This window comes from Canis lupus, chromosome 18 (assembly GCF_003254725.2).
Source record: "Canis lupus dingo isolate Sandy chromosome 18, ASM325472v2, whole genome shotgun sequence".
NCBI classification, from domain to species: domain Eukaryota; kingdom Metazoa; phylum Chordata; class Mammalia; order Carnivora; family Canidae; genus Canis; species Canis lupus.
This window is the reverse complement of record NC_064260.1, coordinates 12019365-12034839: the sequence shown is the minus strand read 5'-3', so window position 1 is coordinate 12034839 and position 15475 is coordinate 12019365. Positions and strand designations below refer to the sequence as shown.

Below are 15475 nucleotides of genomic sequence, written 5' to 3'. Positions count from 1 at the left end.
CCATGCAGGGAGCCCGAGGCGGGACTCGATCCTGGGACTCCAGGATCACGACCTGGGCTGGTGGCAGGCGCTCAACCGCTGAGCCACCCGGGGATCCCCGTGTTAACATTCCTCAGGAAGTATTACATTTCATGTCATATTGAGTATGTGATTTCAGTTAAATATTTCAATGGTTTTTAAATACCTAGTCTTCTCCAGACTCTTATTACATTCAGTATTGTACTTAAAAAAAGTGTTTACGTTTTTTACATATGTGTTTTTTCTCCATTTCCATGGAGAGTTCCATTTCTGATTCCCCTCCCCAAAGAGTCCCCACAATGCTAAGGAGGTAGGCTAGGCTGCCAATGCCTTTAATGGCCTTGCGTAGGTTTCTTTAGTGTGGGTGCTATGCTAAACACCTCTTTGGCTTTCCTTCAGGGCCAGAGAAGTTGGGTCTGTAATAGAGCAGAAACACACGCGAGTGGGTTGTTGGTACCTCTGTGTGAGTCTCTATTGGACGCCTTTACCACTACTGCACTGCAGTGGTGACACAGGACAGAGGAGCCCATGCCTGCATTCTTATTAACGCCAATTCTCCGCTTGACCTTGGCTGACCCACGCACCTCACTTCCATGTCCTGATGGCCACTGAGATGAAATGAGATGATGTGTCTGACGGCCCTGTGTGAGTGCGACAGGTCACGTAACCCTTTCTCTGAGAAGCAGGGACACTGGTAAATCTAAAGGAGATTTTATACTTAAGCTTTCAGATTGTTCCTCCATTCCATCCTTGAATGGAGAAGTGACAGTAGTTGGTTTTCCGAGCCCAGAGCTGGTGTGTGGCAGGGGTGTCATTGCAGGCTGAGAACCGTGGACTTTGGACCAGTCCTGGCCTTCTCGCACTGGGCCCATGGCACCTTTGTCAGTGCCAGCTATCTGCAGAGAGAACATTCTCTCAGGATTGGCATCAAGATATCTAGGATGTCCTGGGAAATGAGATGAGCACATCCACGGGTGTAAAAGTCTTGGGGGCTGCGTCACTGGTGTATAAATGATCATAGGAGAAACCAACCTTGTTTCTGGTGCTACGTAGTGATTACTAATGAGAAGCATCATGAACATGAATTCAGAGCCTTTCCACCCACAGCATGGTAGCCAGGAAATAAGGATCCAGATATGGTGTGTTTGCCTTTCCCTTTTATTTATTTAGTTAGTTATCATCATTATTGTTTTAGTTTCTAAAGTTTCTAGCTAAAAACGAGCTGAAAGGGTTCTTTGTGAAAAAAAAAAATCATTACAGTTTTCCATATCCTACTTTTCTAGATAGTTCAAAAATTCCCTTTCATCACAGAAATTCTTCCGCAAACAGTAAACACATAAAGATCTTTTAGACATTCGTTCCTCTTGCTTTCTTCCTTCAAATCATCGTATTTCCGATCGCATTTAAAATATTACGAACATTCTAATATGACAAGTCAAACTGAAATATAACAGATTGTAAAAAAAAAAAAGTGTTTTCTTTGTAATATGGCATTTATTTTACAATGCACATATTAGGTCAAATGGTAAGAACCAAAGCATCTTCCCCCCCCCTTGGAGATCGCACAGAGTGGGCGCCTTTGAAGGCTACCCTGACTGCCGCAAGGAGATTTGTCCACAAGATTTGAGCTTTCATATACCTTCCATACCAAAGGACATACCTACCACTACAGTTTGTGGCGGCTTAAAAAGAAAAATTGAAGCATATCATTAAGAAAAATCTGCAAGATGTGTCTGAGGAGTACTGCAGTTGTGAAGGCGAGGGGAGCAGGGCCTTCCCCAGGCTGGCTGGGCAGTGGCTGGCCTCATCCTTGGAGGCAGTCTCCGTTCTGGAAAGCAGCTGGCTCACACTTTTTTTGGGTTTGTTCTCTTTTGGGCACTCCTAGCTTTAATGGTCTTCTTGGGGCTGGCTGGTTTGGGAGCAGGAGGCTTTCCCTTTGGTTTCGGGGTGTTGCTACGACTGGTGCGCCCGGCAGTTCGCTTCTTGTCCTGAACGGTCCTCCGCTGTTCCCGCAGCCTCTCTTCCCACTGCTGGGAGGCAATTTGTAACCATGACCATCAAGTACATTTCACCGAGTAATGCCATTAAACTAATGTCAGGATTGATGCCCCTTTTTTCCCCCACTGTCACATATAAGTCATGATAACAACGAATAAAATAGCTATGCTGTACTATGGCATTTCTCATACACCGGATGATTTGAAAAGTGCTCAAGGTGGGATGCAATCTGTCTATTTATTCATTTCACTGAAACTCCCAACAGCCCTGCTAGGTGGGCACCATGGTAGGGGCCAGGAAACGAGCACACAGAGCTTATTTGCACAGTCATGTGGCTGACAAATGTCAAAGCTGAGATGCAAATTCACCAGTCTGACTCCAGGGCCCAAGGCCCCAACCCATGCACTTTTGCCCATAGGCCCTGCGATGCCAGTTTCCTACACAGCAAGTTTCCTACAAAGCAGGGGTTCTGACACGGCTAAGAGGCGAAGCCTCACTAGGAAGTCCAGGGTCCTTCTTATGGCATTTGTAGGTGGGCTCACCTAATTCTCTTACTTCCAAAGGAAGATAGCCCCTCCCACCTCTAGTAATCCACTCAAGTATTAGCTACCCAGAACTGATGAGAAACGAGACTTTCTGGATAGTTGTTTCCTTGATAGAAAAGGATTTACTACTTCTACTATAAAGAAATACTACTCATTTAAATAGCAGCATGTAAGAAAAAACTGAGTCCACTTGAATAGATGTTGCTTTTTATCACAGTATATACACTGTTTTGTTGGAGTTTATTTCATTCATTGGAGAGTCTGAGCATGAGCACAGGCTGGGCATTGTCTGAGGCACCAGAAATACAATGAAATGAGAAACACTGTCCCCACCCTCCCAGGGCACAAGTGTAGTCTGTCGTGAAATAATAAACTCATTAGGCCTGCTATTATATGGTGCTAGCTTCAAATTCTTACGGAAGCATTACTGGAATATTTGCTGCAGAAGTAAACTGCCTAAATGGCCATGATTCCTGAAAGCTTGCTTTCACTCAGGTTCTTAGGGTGAACTTGCTTTCTATATTGATGCTTCTAATCTGCTGCGGTCTTGGAAATTGCATAACCAATCCTACTAGAATTTTCTGTTCAGGAAGGCGAAGTGGGTTCCTGAGTAGCTCCTGAGTTTTTAGCTCAGATGTAAAGGTCGTGTTATTCCCAAATGCATCCAGTAGGAGAGGCTTTGTTCAAACTACCTTCTCTATAAGTCAGTATTAATATAGACTTTTCCCTCACACACTAAGAGGGCACGGGCAGTAGTAGTAAGACCCTTTGTGAACCTGAAAACACAAGTCCTCCTACAGATACCTAAGCGGATTTAGAGGAGAGCGGGGATGCTTTAAACATTTCAAACCAACGATCTGATTTCTCTGGTTCTGGTGTGAACTCATATCTCTGGGCAAAAAATTATTCTAACTCCTTTAATTGAATTACCAATCTTTCTCTGATGTTACCATTAAAGTAATAGATTTGGCCCCAAAATGATTATAGTTCGTAGATTATTGATTTTGACAAGTCTCAAAATTGTTTTAAGCACAGGGAAAGATTATGCTTTGTACAGAGACAGCATGAATTTTAGGATTGCACATTCCCACACCCTGTGTCTATGTTTGTTTTAAACCCTCTGGAGGTAAATTCTGCTCAAGTACGTGACTGATTTTGCTAAAATAGTTAAATGAAATACCACAGAAAAAAAAATTTTAAACCTTAATTTAATTAAGGTTATATTTTTATATTAAAATAACCAATCGATCAGGATTGAATGCAACCAAATCACCTTGATATTGCAGAGATACTGAACTACAATTTCCAAGTCAGAGCTCCTAACTGCTTATTCAAAAGATAAATAGTGAGAGCCTGGAGATGGGAGTATGTGCTGAACCCCTAGTGCTATAGAATTTCTTCACTCACACTTAACTCTGTATTTGGAGTATTGCTAACTATACTTACTATGGATCTTTTACTAAGTTGATCTCTCCATTTTTCAACTAAACAGTTTTCAAGAAGCATCATCCTGAAAAAAAGAAAAAATAATTTATCTTGAGCAATTCTGATTATGTAAGGAAAAAGCTTAAAAATACAAAAAAATTGGAAAAACACCCAAATTCTTTAAAACCCTTAACCCTACAATCCACATATCCACTATTCATATTTTACTAGCATTTCCTTTTATTCTTCCTCATACCTATATATATATTTAAATTACACTGAGTATTTAGGTCATATAATATATTTCTTTTTGTCATTCTATTATACACATTTTCTCATTTAATTAGAATTCAAAAATATAGCTATAATAACTATATAATATTTCAACAATAATATCCATTACACACTTAGGCCTTTCTCTACTGTTGAACCCCCTTCTTTTGCTTAGCTCCTGTCACCAGCATTGTGTTGAATGCCCTTGTACATACAGACTAGTGTGCACTGACTTATTATGCCTCCAGATAGATTTCTGGAAGTAGAATTATTGAGTCAAAGAGTATATATTTTTTCAAAGTTTTCAATGCACAGTGCCAAACTCTTTTCAGAATGGTTGAACTTTGGTTCAAATTATTTTTTAATTTGGATTGGAGAATTAAAGAGGTAAATTTATTTACTCTTTGTATTTCTTCTGGAACTTGTATAGATTTATGTACATATTATTTATATATTGTAGTCTTTACATGTCAAATATGAACTTACATGAACTCTTTATAGAATAAGGTTACTATTCCTTTGTCATAACTATTTCAAGTATTTTTTTCAATATTTATTGTCCTTTTGGGGTGATTTTTATGTCCATGATATTATATCATCAAAAATGCATATTGACATTTTTCCATTGTGATTTCTTAAATTAATTTCATGTTTGCAAAGTATTTTGTCATTCAGATTTCACATACCTACCTATTCACCTAATTTTACCCTCTATGATGAAGTTTTAAAAATATTTCTTTACTCCATTTGAAATTTATTTTATAGTATAGTAAAAAGTGAACATATGTGCTAATTTTCCAAATAAAAATATTTGAAACATTTACTAAACAATATATTCATGTCCAATTGATTTGCCATATCTCCTTCATAATAAGTTATTTTATGCATTAGAATCTGTTTCAAGACTTGCTTTCTCTGTTTTATTTATCTACATGTGTACTCTTGCACCACATGGTTTTAGCAAGTACAGCTTTGTACCAGTTTTCTGTCTCTCTTAAGGCAGATTTCCTTTCAAATGGTATTTTCAAAATCTCCTTTATACACTCTTCTCCGTTTGTTCCTCCAACTGATCATTAGCATCATTTGTGAAGACATAACTCCCAGTTATTCAACAATATTTTTACTGGCATTTTCATCAGAATTACATGAAGTCTATAAGTGAACAGAAAGGATGATGGGGAAGCTGTTATTTAATTCATTTATAATCCATTCATCTGTCCCAATAGGATTCAATGACTATGTTCCGGTATGTTCCCAGAACCACATCTAGTCCTGCAGCAGATACAAACACTATGCAAGAGATGAGCCTAGAAACAGTCAACATTCATGCAGTCTGCTTCCACAGAGAGACAAGCTGCAAGTAGAAGAACAGCTTTAAAGTCAAGAGCACCAGATAGTATACGTGGTATGAGGAGGGTACCCAAGTGCTGATAGAATACAGATCGAGAAAGTATTCAAGTGAGGCTAGTTTCAAAAGGTGTTTTGGAGAAATAGCCCATAGTTGTATCCAAAAGAAATACATGAACAGTAATGGCAGAGAATCAAAGGGAAGACTTGTTATATAAAAAAGGACTTATATTGTGGGAGATGTATCCTGCCGTGGGTTATGGGGCCCATCCAGTAACCTGGTCTGAAGAGTTCGATTATTACATTATAAGGTACCAATATATAAAAAGAGGCCAAGGAAAGAGATGTGGGGGAAGCCACGCTCCCAGCTAGTGATATATAGACACATGTATATACATGCATGTGAGTGTGAATATGACTGTGTCTGTATGTAATGGTCTATCAAACAAACATTGTATACATTTAGATTGTATATAAGGAAAGTGTGGAATTGTCGTTAACTTGATCTTTAGGTTATTGAAGAGCTCTTTGAAAAAATTCAGTACTTGCCACCCTAAGATTGATTTTTTTAAAAGATTTTATTTATTTATTCATGAGACACACACACACACACACACACACACACACACACACACACACAGAGAGAGATAGGCAGAGGGAGAAGCAGGGTCCATGCAGGGAGACTGATGTGGGACTCGATCCCAGGACCCTGGGATCACGCCCTGAGCCGAAGGCAGATGTTCAACCACTGAGCCACCCAGGCGTCCCCCTAAGATTGATCTGAATAGTCTGAATGTCTTAACTCATAGTAACTTATTGGCCTACAATTTTGGAAGTCAAAATTTTGAAATAAATTTTGAAAATTGCTTTTTAAAGATTCCATTTTGACATTTTGAAGTAGATTTTTAAAGATTCCATTCAAATCCTCCTATTTCTATTTTTCCTTAATGCCACGTGGAATTAAACAATATTGAGGATACGTGAGATCACAACAGAGGCATCTATTAAAACTGTCTTGTTTGTTTATTTCTTTCTTTATTAAATTGTCTTGTTTAAAAAGAACTCCTGGTGCCATATTTTTTTTAATAAACCATGACTGCTAAATGAGATTCATGTTTTTAGAAGCAGTGTGCAGTTTCTTCTGTCCCTTGGTGCCTACCTGGAGCGCCACTCGTAACACATGATGAGAACGTCTTGATGCGGCAGGATGTGAGGACACTGGCAGGAAGAATTTGTAATGAGCGGCACCTGCGTTCGAGGGATGGGTGACAAGGACTTGAAGATCTCTTTCACGTCCACCACAGTGGTTACTTCGTTACAGCCACTCCTCTGCACAGCTTTGATTTTGGCATGAATGACTGCAATGTAAAAAGTGATAGAAGTGTGGATGAAGCCTTTGGAGACAAAGACTTGGTGTAATCACGCCAACTCCTGAGCCCTCTCTTAAAGAATGCCTCCTGTAATTATGGTCATGTCCGAGCTGCCCAGATGCCAGCAAGAAGCCCACACAATCGTATTGTCAGCATTGTCTTTAAAGTCCTGGCTCATGCCACAAGATGTATGAGCAAAATGACAGGCAGGCTTCGTCTGGGCTCTGCTTCTGGATCGGTGAGGGCTCCTCATGGGCTGCAGCTAGCATGTGAATAGAGAATCTCAGAGATTGTTCTCAGGCTGAAAATGCTAAAATTTGGTTCGTTTGTTTGTAGGTCTGTTTGCCAAAAGAACAAACCAGAAGATTCAAGTCAGGAATGTCAGTAAATATTTCACAGAAATGAGTATTTGTTTATCCCCTGCCTTGTGATTATTTGAAGTGAGAATCATATGTTTTTGGGTTCAGAAGCCACTTTTCTAAAAAGACATTATTTTAGAGAGAAAGATTGAGAGTGCGTCCAAAGGGGAAGGGACAGAGGGAGAGGAGAGAGAGAATCTCAGGCAGATTTCAGAATGAGCCGGTGAGCCAGAGGCCCAAAGGGGCGGAGGGGAGGGCTCGATCATGAGATCATGACCTGAGCCGAAATCAAGAGTCTGACGCTCAACCCGCTGAGCCACCCAGGCGCCCCTCAGAAGCCACTTTAAAGTTTGGATGGTCCAACCACCCGTCTGACGCTTGAACGTTTTTTCTCTTCCAAAGGAAGTTATGAAAGCCATGACATTTCTGAACTGGAAGGAGGCTCTGAAGATCACTGTTCTCAATCCTTTACTCACACGCTGTCAGGGCAAGGTCTGCGGTGAGCAGCAGTGTAAGTGTTATTACAGATGGCTGTTAACATCACTGCGTCTGATTACGCTCTAAATTCTGGCCCCTTTGGTCCCTTACTATTACTGCCTTCCATGGAATTGTAATCAGCCTAGCACAGATCTGTCTTGGATTCCGTCCTAGAAAGCTGGTTTATGAAGAAGCCAAAGGACTTAAATAGAAAATGGTTTCACCATTAAAGTAGTTATGGAGAACAGCAAGACAGTGAAGCCCCAGTTAGTAAGGAGGGCTGGGGAGTGTCAGATGAGGGACAAAGGAGATTAGACTAAGACACTATCTACAAGAAATGTTTTTAAAACGACAACAATGGAAGCTACTGGAAAAGACCATTTGCTTTTTTTTTTTTTTTTGGTTGAGTTACCCACGTTGGCTAGATATAATCTCAAATCTTACAACTCAAATAAAAGGTTATGTTTTCAGACTTTTGTATTGCCACAGTCTTCCTACTTTCCCATGTGACATACCACATAAAGTTGATGATTTAAAATTTCAGTTTGAATCATGGAAAACAAAGTTAACAAATAAAATGACCATTTTGCCTAAAGAGTTCCTGTCATTTCAGCAGAAGTAACGTAGGAAATGCAAAGGAACATAAAATAACCCAAACGGATATTTTAAAAGGACACATTTTTAAATTAAATCTATTTTCAAATGATAATAGAATTCGGTTTACTTAAAAGATTAAAAATAGCTGACCCCCTACAGAATGTGCGGACTGCTCTTTCCAGTAAGACAGGAGGGCATTTAAACTATGCCAATGCCTGTACCTCTTTCCCCACAATTCCTTTAAGATGTTAAATATCTGTAGGAGTTTATAAGTAAAAGGAAAACAGGGGGAGGTCTTAATTCCTGGGCCTCAGATAATCCAACCCATGGATCAGTCACCCACTCTTCCGATAGCACTGAGATCCCAGGAAGAGAACAAGTCAGGTGGGCCATCCTGGCTGAGTGGCCCGTCTGCCTAAGACAAGTAGGACCTCGATGGCAACTCTGCTCTGATCCGCACCACTCTTCCCCCCGGGTAACCTATTTTGTATTTGCTTAATTTCCCCAGAAAAGCAAGACATTTTCCAGCTGTCGCCGTGCCATCTGGAACCCACGTAAGTTACCACTTTGTGATCAGCTTTGCGGCTGGCTTTGCCATGTGCCAAGTCCTCCAGTAAATGGTTTCATCAGATGACTTACCGTAGCTGTAGTTTTTGCTCAGATACGTCGCCAGAGTCGGCTTCACCTTTTTGCACTTGCAACGGTCTGAAGAAGACAAAAGAGAGACAATAAGTTGGAAAAGTGTTCAGAAACCACACTGGGGAGGCGACAAAGGGGGAACCTCAAGGGAGAAAGAACTCACCGGGGCTTAGGCGTTTACAGTCAACATCAAGGGGCCTTTCCTGTACCATCATGTCTGGCGTGATGTCTATCCACTTAACGTCTGAAACACACAGAGAGCCACGTAGGTGTGGTCAGTGACTTAGCCTGCTCACCCAGCTGGAATAAGGAACCATCTGGAGACAGACACTAACACAGTGTCACAAAAGAATGACACTACATTGTAAAAGTGGCATGTGATTGTCGTCTACTTTTTTCATACAGACATTCCTGGGCTTAGGAAAGAAGATTTTTGAGTGAAATTTTGCCCAACGAGCACAAATTGATACGAATGCACATCCATTTCAATTGGCTGACGCACACTAACTTCCCTTCCAAATCCATTTTAAAATGTTGCTTTTTCGCAGCTTGACAGTTGACACTAATCAAAACATCCAGAATATTTCCAAATCGCCGCCTCTCTTTTTGCAAGGCAGAAGCAGCCCACTGCTATCTATAACCCCCCAAGAGCATAACCCTCTTTTATATAATCTGAGCAATAAATACGTTTTTTTCCCCCTAAAGCTTTGAATTAGAGAGGAATTCCGACTTTCCCTTCACCTTACTTCTCCTCCTTCCTGTGTTGGGCAACGCTCTGACCTATAACCTCAGAAACTACACTAAGGCAACACCATAATCTCTCTAAATGTGCAGGATAAAAGCATGCAAAATGTTCTTAGGTTTCGTTTCAAGAAATGGTTTTAAGCTTGCTCCTTCATCCTAGAAAAGCAGCCAGATGACCAAAAAAAAAAAAAAAAAAAAAAAAGGAAGGGAAGTGAAAGTGGACATCCAGTTAACTAAGATGCCACAGATTCCCTTTCCCAGAACGACTAAATTTACAAAGTGCACTCCTGTGGGGAGTGGTGACTTACGGGTAGGTACTGCTTTTTTTGGGGGGGTGGGGTGGGGTGGGGGCAAGAGTTTCCAGGGGCTCACACTAAACGGGAGATTCCCGGTGGGATTGTTTTGGGGATCAAAGTGCGCAGCGCTCAGGCCCCACCCAGGTCGCGCCTGCCGCTGCTGTTGCTGCTGCGGCTGCTCGCGACCCCCGTCCAGGTGCGCGCCCCCGACGGCTCCAGCGGCGCCTCCCGCCCCGCACGCCTGCTCCTCGGGACGCGGGGCTCCCCAGCTCCGGACGTTCCTGCAGCCTCCCCCTCCCTCCACCCGTCCCCAGGCAGGTCCCCTGCCGCTCCCCCCCCCCCCCCGTCCCGCCCTCGGGAGCAGGGTGCGGGCTGCCCGCCCGTCCGGGCTCCCGCGCGGCCTCACCGTCGGGGAGGTCGGTGACGATGGCCTCGGGCGAGATGCACACGCCGCGGTCGTAGACCGGCAGCTCGTCGCAGGCCAGGCTCTCGGGCCAGCTGTGGTTGTACATCTTCATGAGCGGCTCGCAGTCGTCGCGCGCGCGCTGGCACACCGACTTGCACGGCTTGATGGGGTCGTGCAGGAACTCGAGCGTGCAGATGGGCGCGTACATGGCGCAGAGGAAGAAGCGCAGCACCGAGCTGCAGTTCACGTCCACCAGCTCCTCGTACTGCTCGATGGCCAGGACGGCGTTCTCCTGCGTGCTGTGGTGCAGGTGGTTGGGCATCCGCGTGATGTTCCAGGGCATGTGCCGGCACATGGGGATGCGCACCGCCTCGCAGGGCGCGCCGCGCACGCCGAGCGCCAGGCGCAGCCCGAGGCAGCACAGCGCCGCCAGCACCGCGAGCTGCATGGCCCCGGCCCGGCCGCCCGCCCCGCTAGCCGTCCGTCCGTCCTCCCTGCCCCGGGGGCGGCCGTCGCCCGGGGCCGCGGACACGCCGTGCGCCCGCGGGGCCCGGCCGGGCGTCTCGGAGCGCGAGGGCGCGGGCGCTCAGCGTGCGGGGCGCCCAGCCGCCCGGGCAGCTCCGGTCCCCGACGCGGCAGCTCCGGCCCCCGACGCGGCAGCTCCGAGCGCAGCCGGCCTCGGCCATTGCGGGACCCTATTTATCCCGACGCGTCCCCTGACGTGGGCCCCGGAGGCTCCCGCGGCGGCGGCGGCGGGCGCGCCCCTCCCCCTCCCCCCCCCTCCCCCCCGCGCCCCTCCCCCGCCCGCGCCGCGCCCGCCCCGAGCGCTGACATCATCCCCTCCGGGCCGCGACCCAGGGCTGCGAGCCTGCGTTTCCCCAAAGTCCCTCCTTTTTAGTCGGGCCAGTCCTTGTCCTTCGCACCAGGAGAAAGAGTCCCTGGCAGTCGTTTTGGACACCGGATCCAAGCGGGTGCAAGGAGAGGATCTCAGGACGGGGCAGGCGCTGTTTGGGTCAAAGCTGAGCTCTGCGGCCCCTGCCCTAGAGGTGCCCGGGGCGCAGGGTTGCAGCGGGTGCGACCTTCCGCGGCCCCTCCTCCCGGGGCTCGCTCGCCTGCAGCTCGCCCGTCGCGGGGGGGGGGGGGGACCCGGAGGGACACGTCGTCTCCACACACACCCCCCCTCCTCGGTTGTGCGCACTTGGGTTTTGTTCCAAGCCGTGAGCTTGGGCTCAGGTTTTTCCAGAAAGGCATTTGGTCTGTACGTGCTCCGGGAGCCCAGCAGCCCCAAGGTGCAATAATAGCATCTTCTGGTTTAGGAATGTTTTCCGTCCGCCGACATTCCCCTTCCTTCTCACCCTCTGTTCCTCAATCCACCGTGAACGGAAACCCAGGAGAAAACAGGACCGGACACCAAAGCCTGAAAGATCCCCCCCTCCCCGCCCCCCACTTCATTGCCAAGCGATTTCCAGCCCAGCGAGGCTAAAAATCTTGAGGTTTTGATGTGCTTGAAACTACTTACATTGAGTAAGAAGCCGCGTACCCTGGAAAGCATGGTACGTTTTGTTTCTTCTTCCAGCTTATTTTTATGTTTTGTTTTTTTTCTTTTTCGTTTATTTTTATTAGGAAGAGGTAGTAAAACCAACTGCTGGCTCAGGTCTCACAGAAAAGGGAGACTGTTGTTGCAAATGTACATCAATCTTCTGGCAGTAAGGTTTCTGGTATATGATATTCTCTTAGGGCATTAGGATATGAAAATGTGGTCTCTGAATGTTAATCTTTAAAAACATCGGTTCAGCACTGGGTGTTATACTATACGTCGGCGAATTGAATTTAAATAAAGAAAACTTAGAAAAAAAATAAAAATAAAAACATAGTTCAGGAGCATCTGGGTGCCTGAATCAGGGAAGTGGCGGCCTTTGGCTCAAGTCAGGGTCTCAGGGTCCTGGGATCCTGCCCCACGTGGGGCTCCCCCCTCAGGAGGTAGTCTGCTTCTCCCTCTGCTGCTCCCTCTGCTTGTGCTGTCTCTCTCAAATAAACAAAATCTTAAAAAAACTAAACAACCATAGTTCAATTAAAAATCTGAACATATGGCAGATAGCTGTTTTTTGTTTTTTGTTTTTTGTTTTTTATCTCCAAAGCTTAGACCCACAATATTAGTTTAGTTTTGACTCTGTCCAGGACTAAGAATTATAATAGCCCAGCAACAAAAAAATACAGCTGGCATTTTATTGAGCATTTACAATGGGCTGGGCGTGGTGTTAAGCTCTTTAAATGTAAGACCTTTTTTTTTTTAAATTTATTTTTTATTTTTTATTTTTTTAAGGGAACGCGAATTAAACATGGTAAGTTGAGAGGACAAATGACACAAATACATTTCAGGATTCATCCAAGGAGTCGGGTTCTATTCAGGGGAAGCCCAGAGTGTCCAAACACAGCCGCGCCAACCTGGAGAGGTAGTTCCAGTTTCAGGTAGGTCACAAGCTCCCAGGATGGCAAGCCGGGCCAGTGAACTCTCAAGCAATGGGGATAACCTAGAGGACATTTTCAGCCATTTCCAGCTGTCAAATCCAGTGAGTCGAAACCCCCTGGCTTAGGGGGAAATATTTGTAGCCCCAGCTCCTACAGGGGCAGGAAATGCAGTTTTGAGAGACAGCTGGACTCCGGCTCCTGTGAGTTGGTCAAAGAGGCAGACCTGGAAAGGGCTCTCTCTGGCGCAGCCAGTTGGAACCTGCTGCATCTGTTCACAGCTAGTGCCAAGTCGCAGCACAGCAGGCATCACCCCGATGTTCTCCAGGGTGTTTCCTTGAAGAAAAGGTGCGGAGAAGGTAAGAGGCCTTCTCTATAAAGTTCTCTGGCTTCCCTCGGGGGGTCCACTGGCTGCCTGTCTGTAGTGGTTCTACTTGGGGTGGGAGACTCTGTCCACGGCCTCCTCCTTCAGGCCCTGTCTCAGCCCTAATCCATTACCCTGTACTGGACATTGATTTGCCAATAGCCTACGTAGCTGAGGAAGTTACTCTGGTCAGTGGCTTCTCTCTGGAGGTTCCTGTGTAGAGGCCTGCTTCTCTGCTTGGGTTCCAAGGCCAGTCCTCTTCTCACTCTCCACGCACCCTGCCTCTCCAAGTTTCTCAACCTTAGTGCTTCTGACCCTGGGGCCAGAATATTCTTTATTGGGTTCTGTGCATTCTGGAAAGTTTAGTAGCCTCTCTGGCCTCCTCCTACTAGATGCCAGTAGAGGTTGCCCCTACCCTGTTATGACAATCAAAAATGTCTCCAAGTAACTGTCTCCCCTGTGGTTCTCCTCTTTGGCTTCAATTACCACCGAGATGTCGATGGCTTCTGAAACCAGCCCTCTAGCCCTGTTGGTTTGTGGAAATGCTCATCCAACTGTCCCTGGGGTATTTCTACCTGCATAACCCACAGGTATGTCAAAATCAACCAATCCTTTTTTTTTTTTTAAGATTTGATTTATTTACATGAGAGACACAGAGAGGGGCAGAGACATAGGGAGAAGCAGACTGCCTGTGGGGACCCCGATGCAGGACTCCATCCCAGGACCCCGGGATCACTCCCTGAGCCAAAGGCAGACGCTCAACGACTGAGCCACCCAGGAGCCCCAAAGTCAACCAGTCTTTTTTTTTTTTTTTTTAAAGATTTTATTTATTTATTCATGGGAGACACAGAGAGAGAGAGTGAGACAGGCAGAGACACAGGCAGAGGGAGAAGCAGGCTCCATGCAGGGAGCCCGACGTGGGACTTGATCCCGGGTCTCCAGGATCATGCCCTGGGCTGAAGGAGTCACCAGGAGCCCCAAAGTCATCCAATCCTTTTTTTTTTTTTTTAAAGATTTTATTTATCCATGAGAGAGAGAGAGAGGCAGAGACACAGGAGGAGGGAGAAGCAGGCTCCATGCAGGGAGCTGGACGTGGGACTCAATCCTGGGTCTCCAGGACCACGCCCTGGGCTGAAGGAGGCACTAAACCGCTGAGCCACCTGGACTGCCCCAAAGTCAACCGATCCTAAACTGACTTGTCTTCTTTGCTCATTCAGGATGGAACTCCCAGTGGCCCAAACCAGAAAGTTCTCCTCCATAGCGCCGTTTCTGATCCACCGTCGCCCGCCGCCACCACCTCAGTTCAAGATTCCAGTGTCTGTTACCTGGATTATAAGGGCATCTTCCTCCTCCTGCTCCCTGCCCAATCTCTGCACTCACACCTCAGGGAGCTTCCTAAGGCTTCTGCCTCATGGTGCCCCTCCCTGGTTTTCAAGACCCCGTTTGTTAAGGCTCAAAATTACTCTCCTTAAACCCCAGCACTACACCCATTTTCCCTTGTCCCCATGTCCTTTATGTGGGAATGTTCCCTCCTGCTTTCATCTGGTTCACGTCCTCATTCTTGAAACACAGATCAACTGTAAAGATACCATAAATTTGGAAAGCAAGTCTTTTTTTTTAAGTTGCTTTTTTTTTGATTCTGTATGGTACATCCTAATATTACGAAATATTCCATATGGTACATCCTAATATTATGAAACATAAACCATAAACCCAATAAACTTTGTTCTTTTTTTATTTTTATTTTATTTATTTATTTATTTTTTTTTAAACTTTGTTCTTGATGCTAAACTCCCAGACTCACACGCACCTGGAGTTGTGGTGTTGTCAGGTGATGGATGAGGGTGGAAGTGTCACTGCAAGTGTGGCCTCAGGGCTCCGTCCCTGGGTCCTCCGCCCAAGGACAAAAGGGCTAATCCTCTGGTCCTCCGGGCTCTGTTGGAAGAGCAGGGGCTTGGACATGGCCATGGTGGATGACCAAGACCCTTTCCGTTCTACTCTGGGGGAAGAAGGTGTCAGTGTTGGCAAGGGGGCCAGCTCTGCGGGGCCCAGCAAGCGGGAGCGTTGCCTTCCCGACCTGAACCCGACTGTCTCCTGGAAGGTGGTGACCTGCCGCACACCTCGGTCAGTCCCGTTCCTTCTCACCACCCT

General features: G+C 45.7%; 1 protein-coding gene and 1 long non-coding RNA gene across 4 annotated transcripts; one reads left to right on the top strand and one right to left on the bottom strand.

The window, feature by feature from the left end:
* Window positions 1-1158: 1158 nt before the first annotated feature.
* Window positions 1159-10957, bottom strand: SFRP4 (secreted frizzled related protein 4). Its single transcript, XM_025449465.3, has 6 exons — window positions 10495-10957; window positions 9212-9292; window positions 9049-9114; window positions 6766-6964; window positions 4008-4071; window positions 1159-2048 (listed from the first exon to the last, which is right to left on the bottom strand). The coding sequence occupies exons 1-6, from the start codon at window positions 10940-10942 to the stop codon at window positions 1863-1865; spliced, it is 1044 nt and encodes a 347-aa protein (XP_025305250.1). The 5' UTR covers window positions 10943-10957; the 3' UTR covers window positions 1159-1862.
* Window positions 10958-11359: 402 nt separating this feature from the next.
* LOC112661382 (uncharacterized) lies at window positions 11360-15067 on the top strand. 3 transcript variants are annotated; one of them, XR_003137633.3, is made up of 4 exons: window positions 11367-12047; window positions 12818-13319; window positions 13818-13914; window positions 14542-15067. It is a non-coding gene; the product is annotated as an uncharacterized LOC112661382 (long non-coding RNA). The 3 variants fall into 3 exon arrangements; XR_003137634.3 differs by having other exon boundaries at window positions 11360-12047; window positions 12874-13914; XR_003137632.3 differs by having other exon boundaries at window positions 11361-12047; window positions 12818-13914.
* The last annotated feature ends 408 nt before the right edge of the window (window positions 15068-15475 follow it).

What these genes read in the sequence shown, in the direction of transcription:
- SFRP4 (XM_025449465.3), bottom strand. Translation starts at nt 10,942, where the DNA reads ATGCAGCTCGCGGTGCTGGCGGCGCTGTGCTGCCTCGGGCTGCGCCTG. An exon ending in CTGTAAACGCCTAAGCCCCG is followed by an intron (nt 9,115 to 9,211) that starts GTGAGTTCTTTC and finishes TGTCTTCTTCAG; the next exon opens with ACCGTTGCAAGTGCAAAAAG. An exon ending in AACTTAGTAAAAGATCCATA is followed by an intron (nt 2,049 to 4,007) that starts GTAAGTATAGTT and finishes ATTGCCTCCCAG; the next exon opens with CAGTGGGAAGAGAGGCTGCG.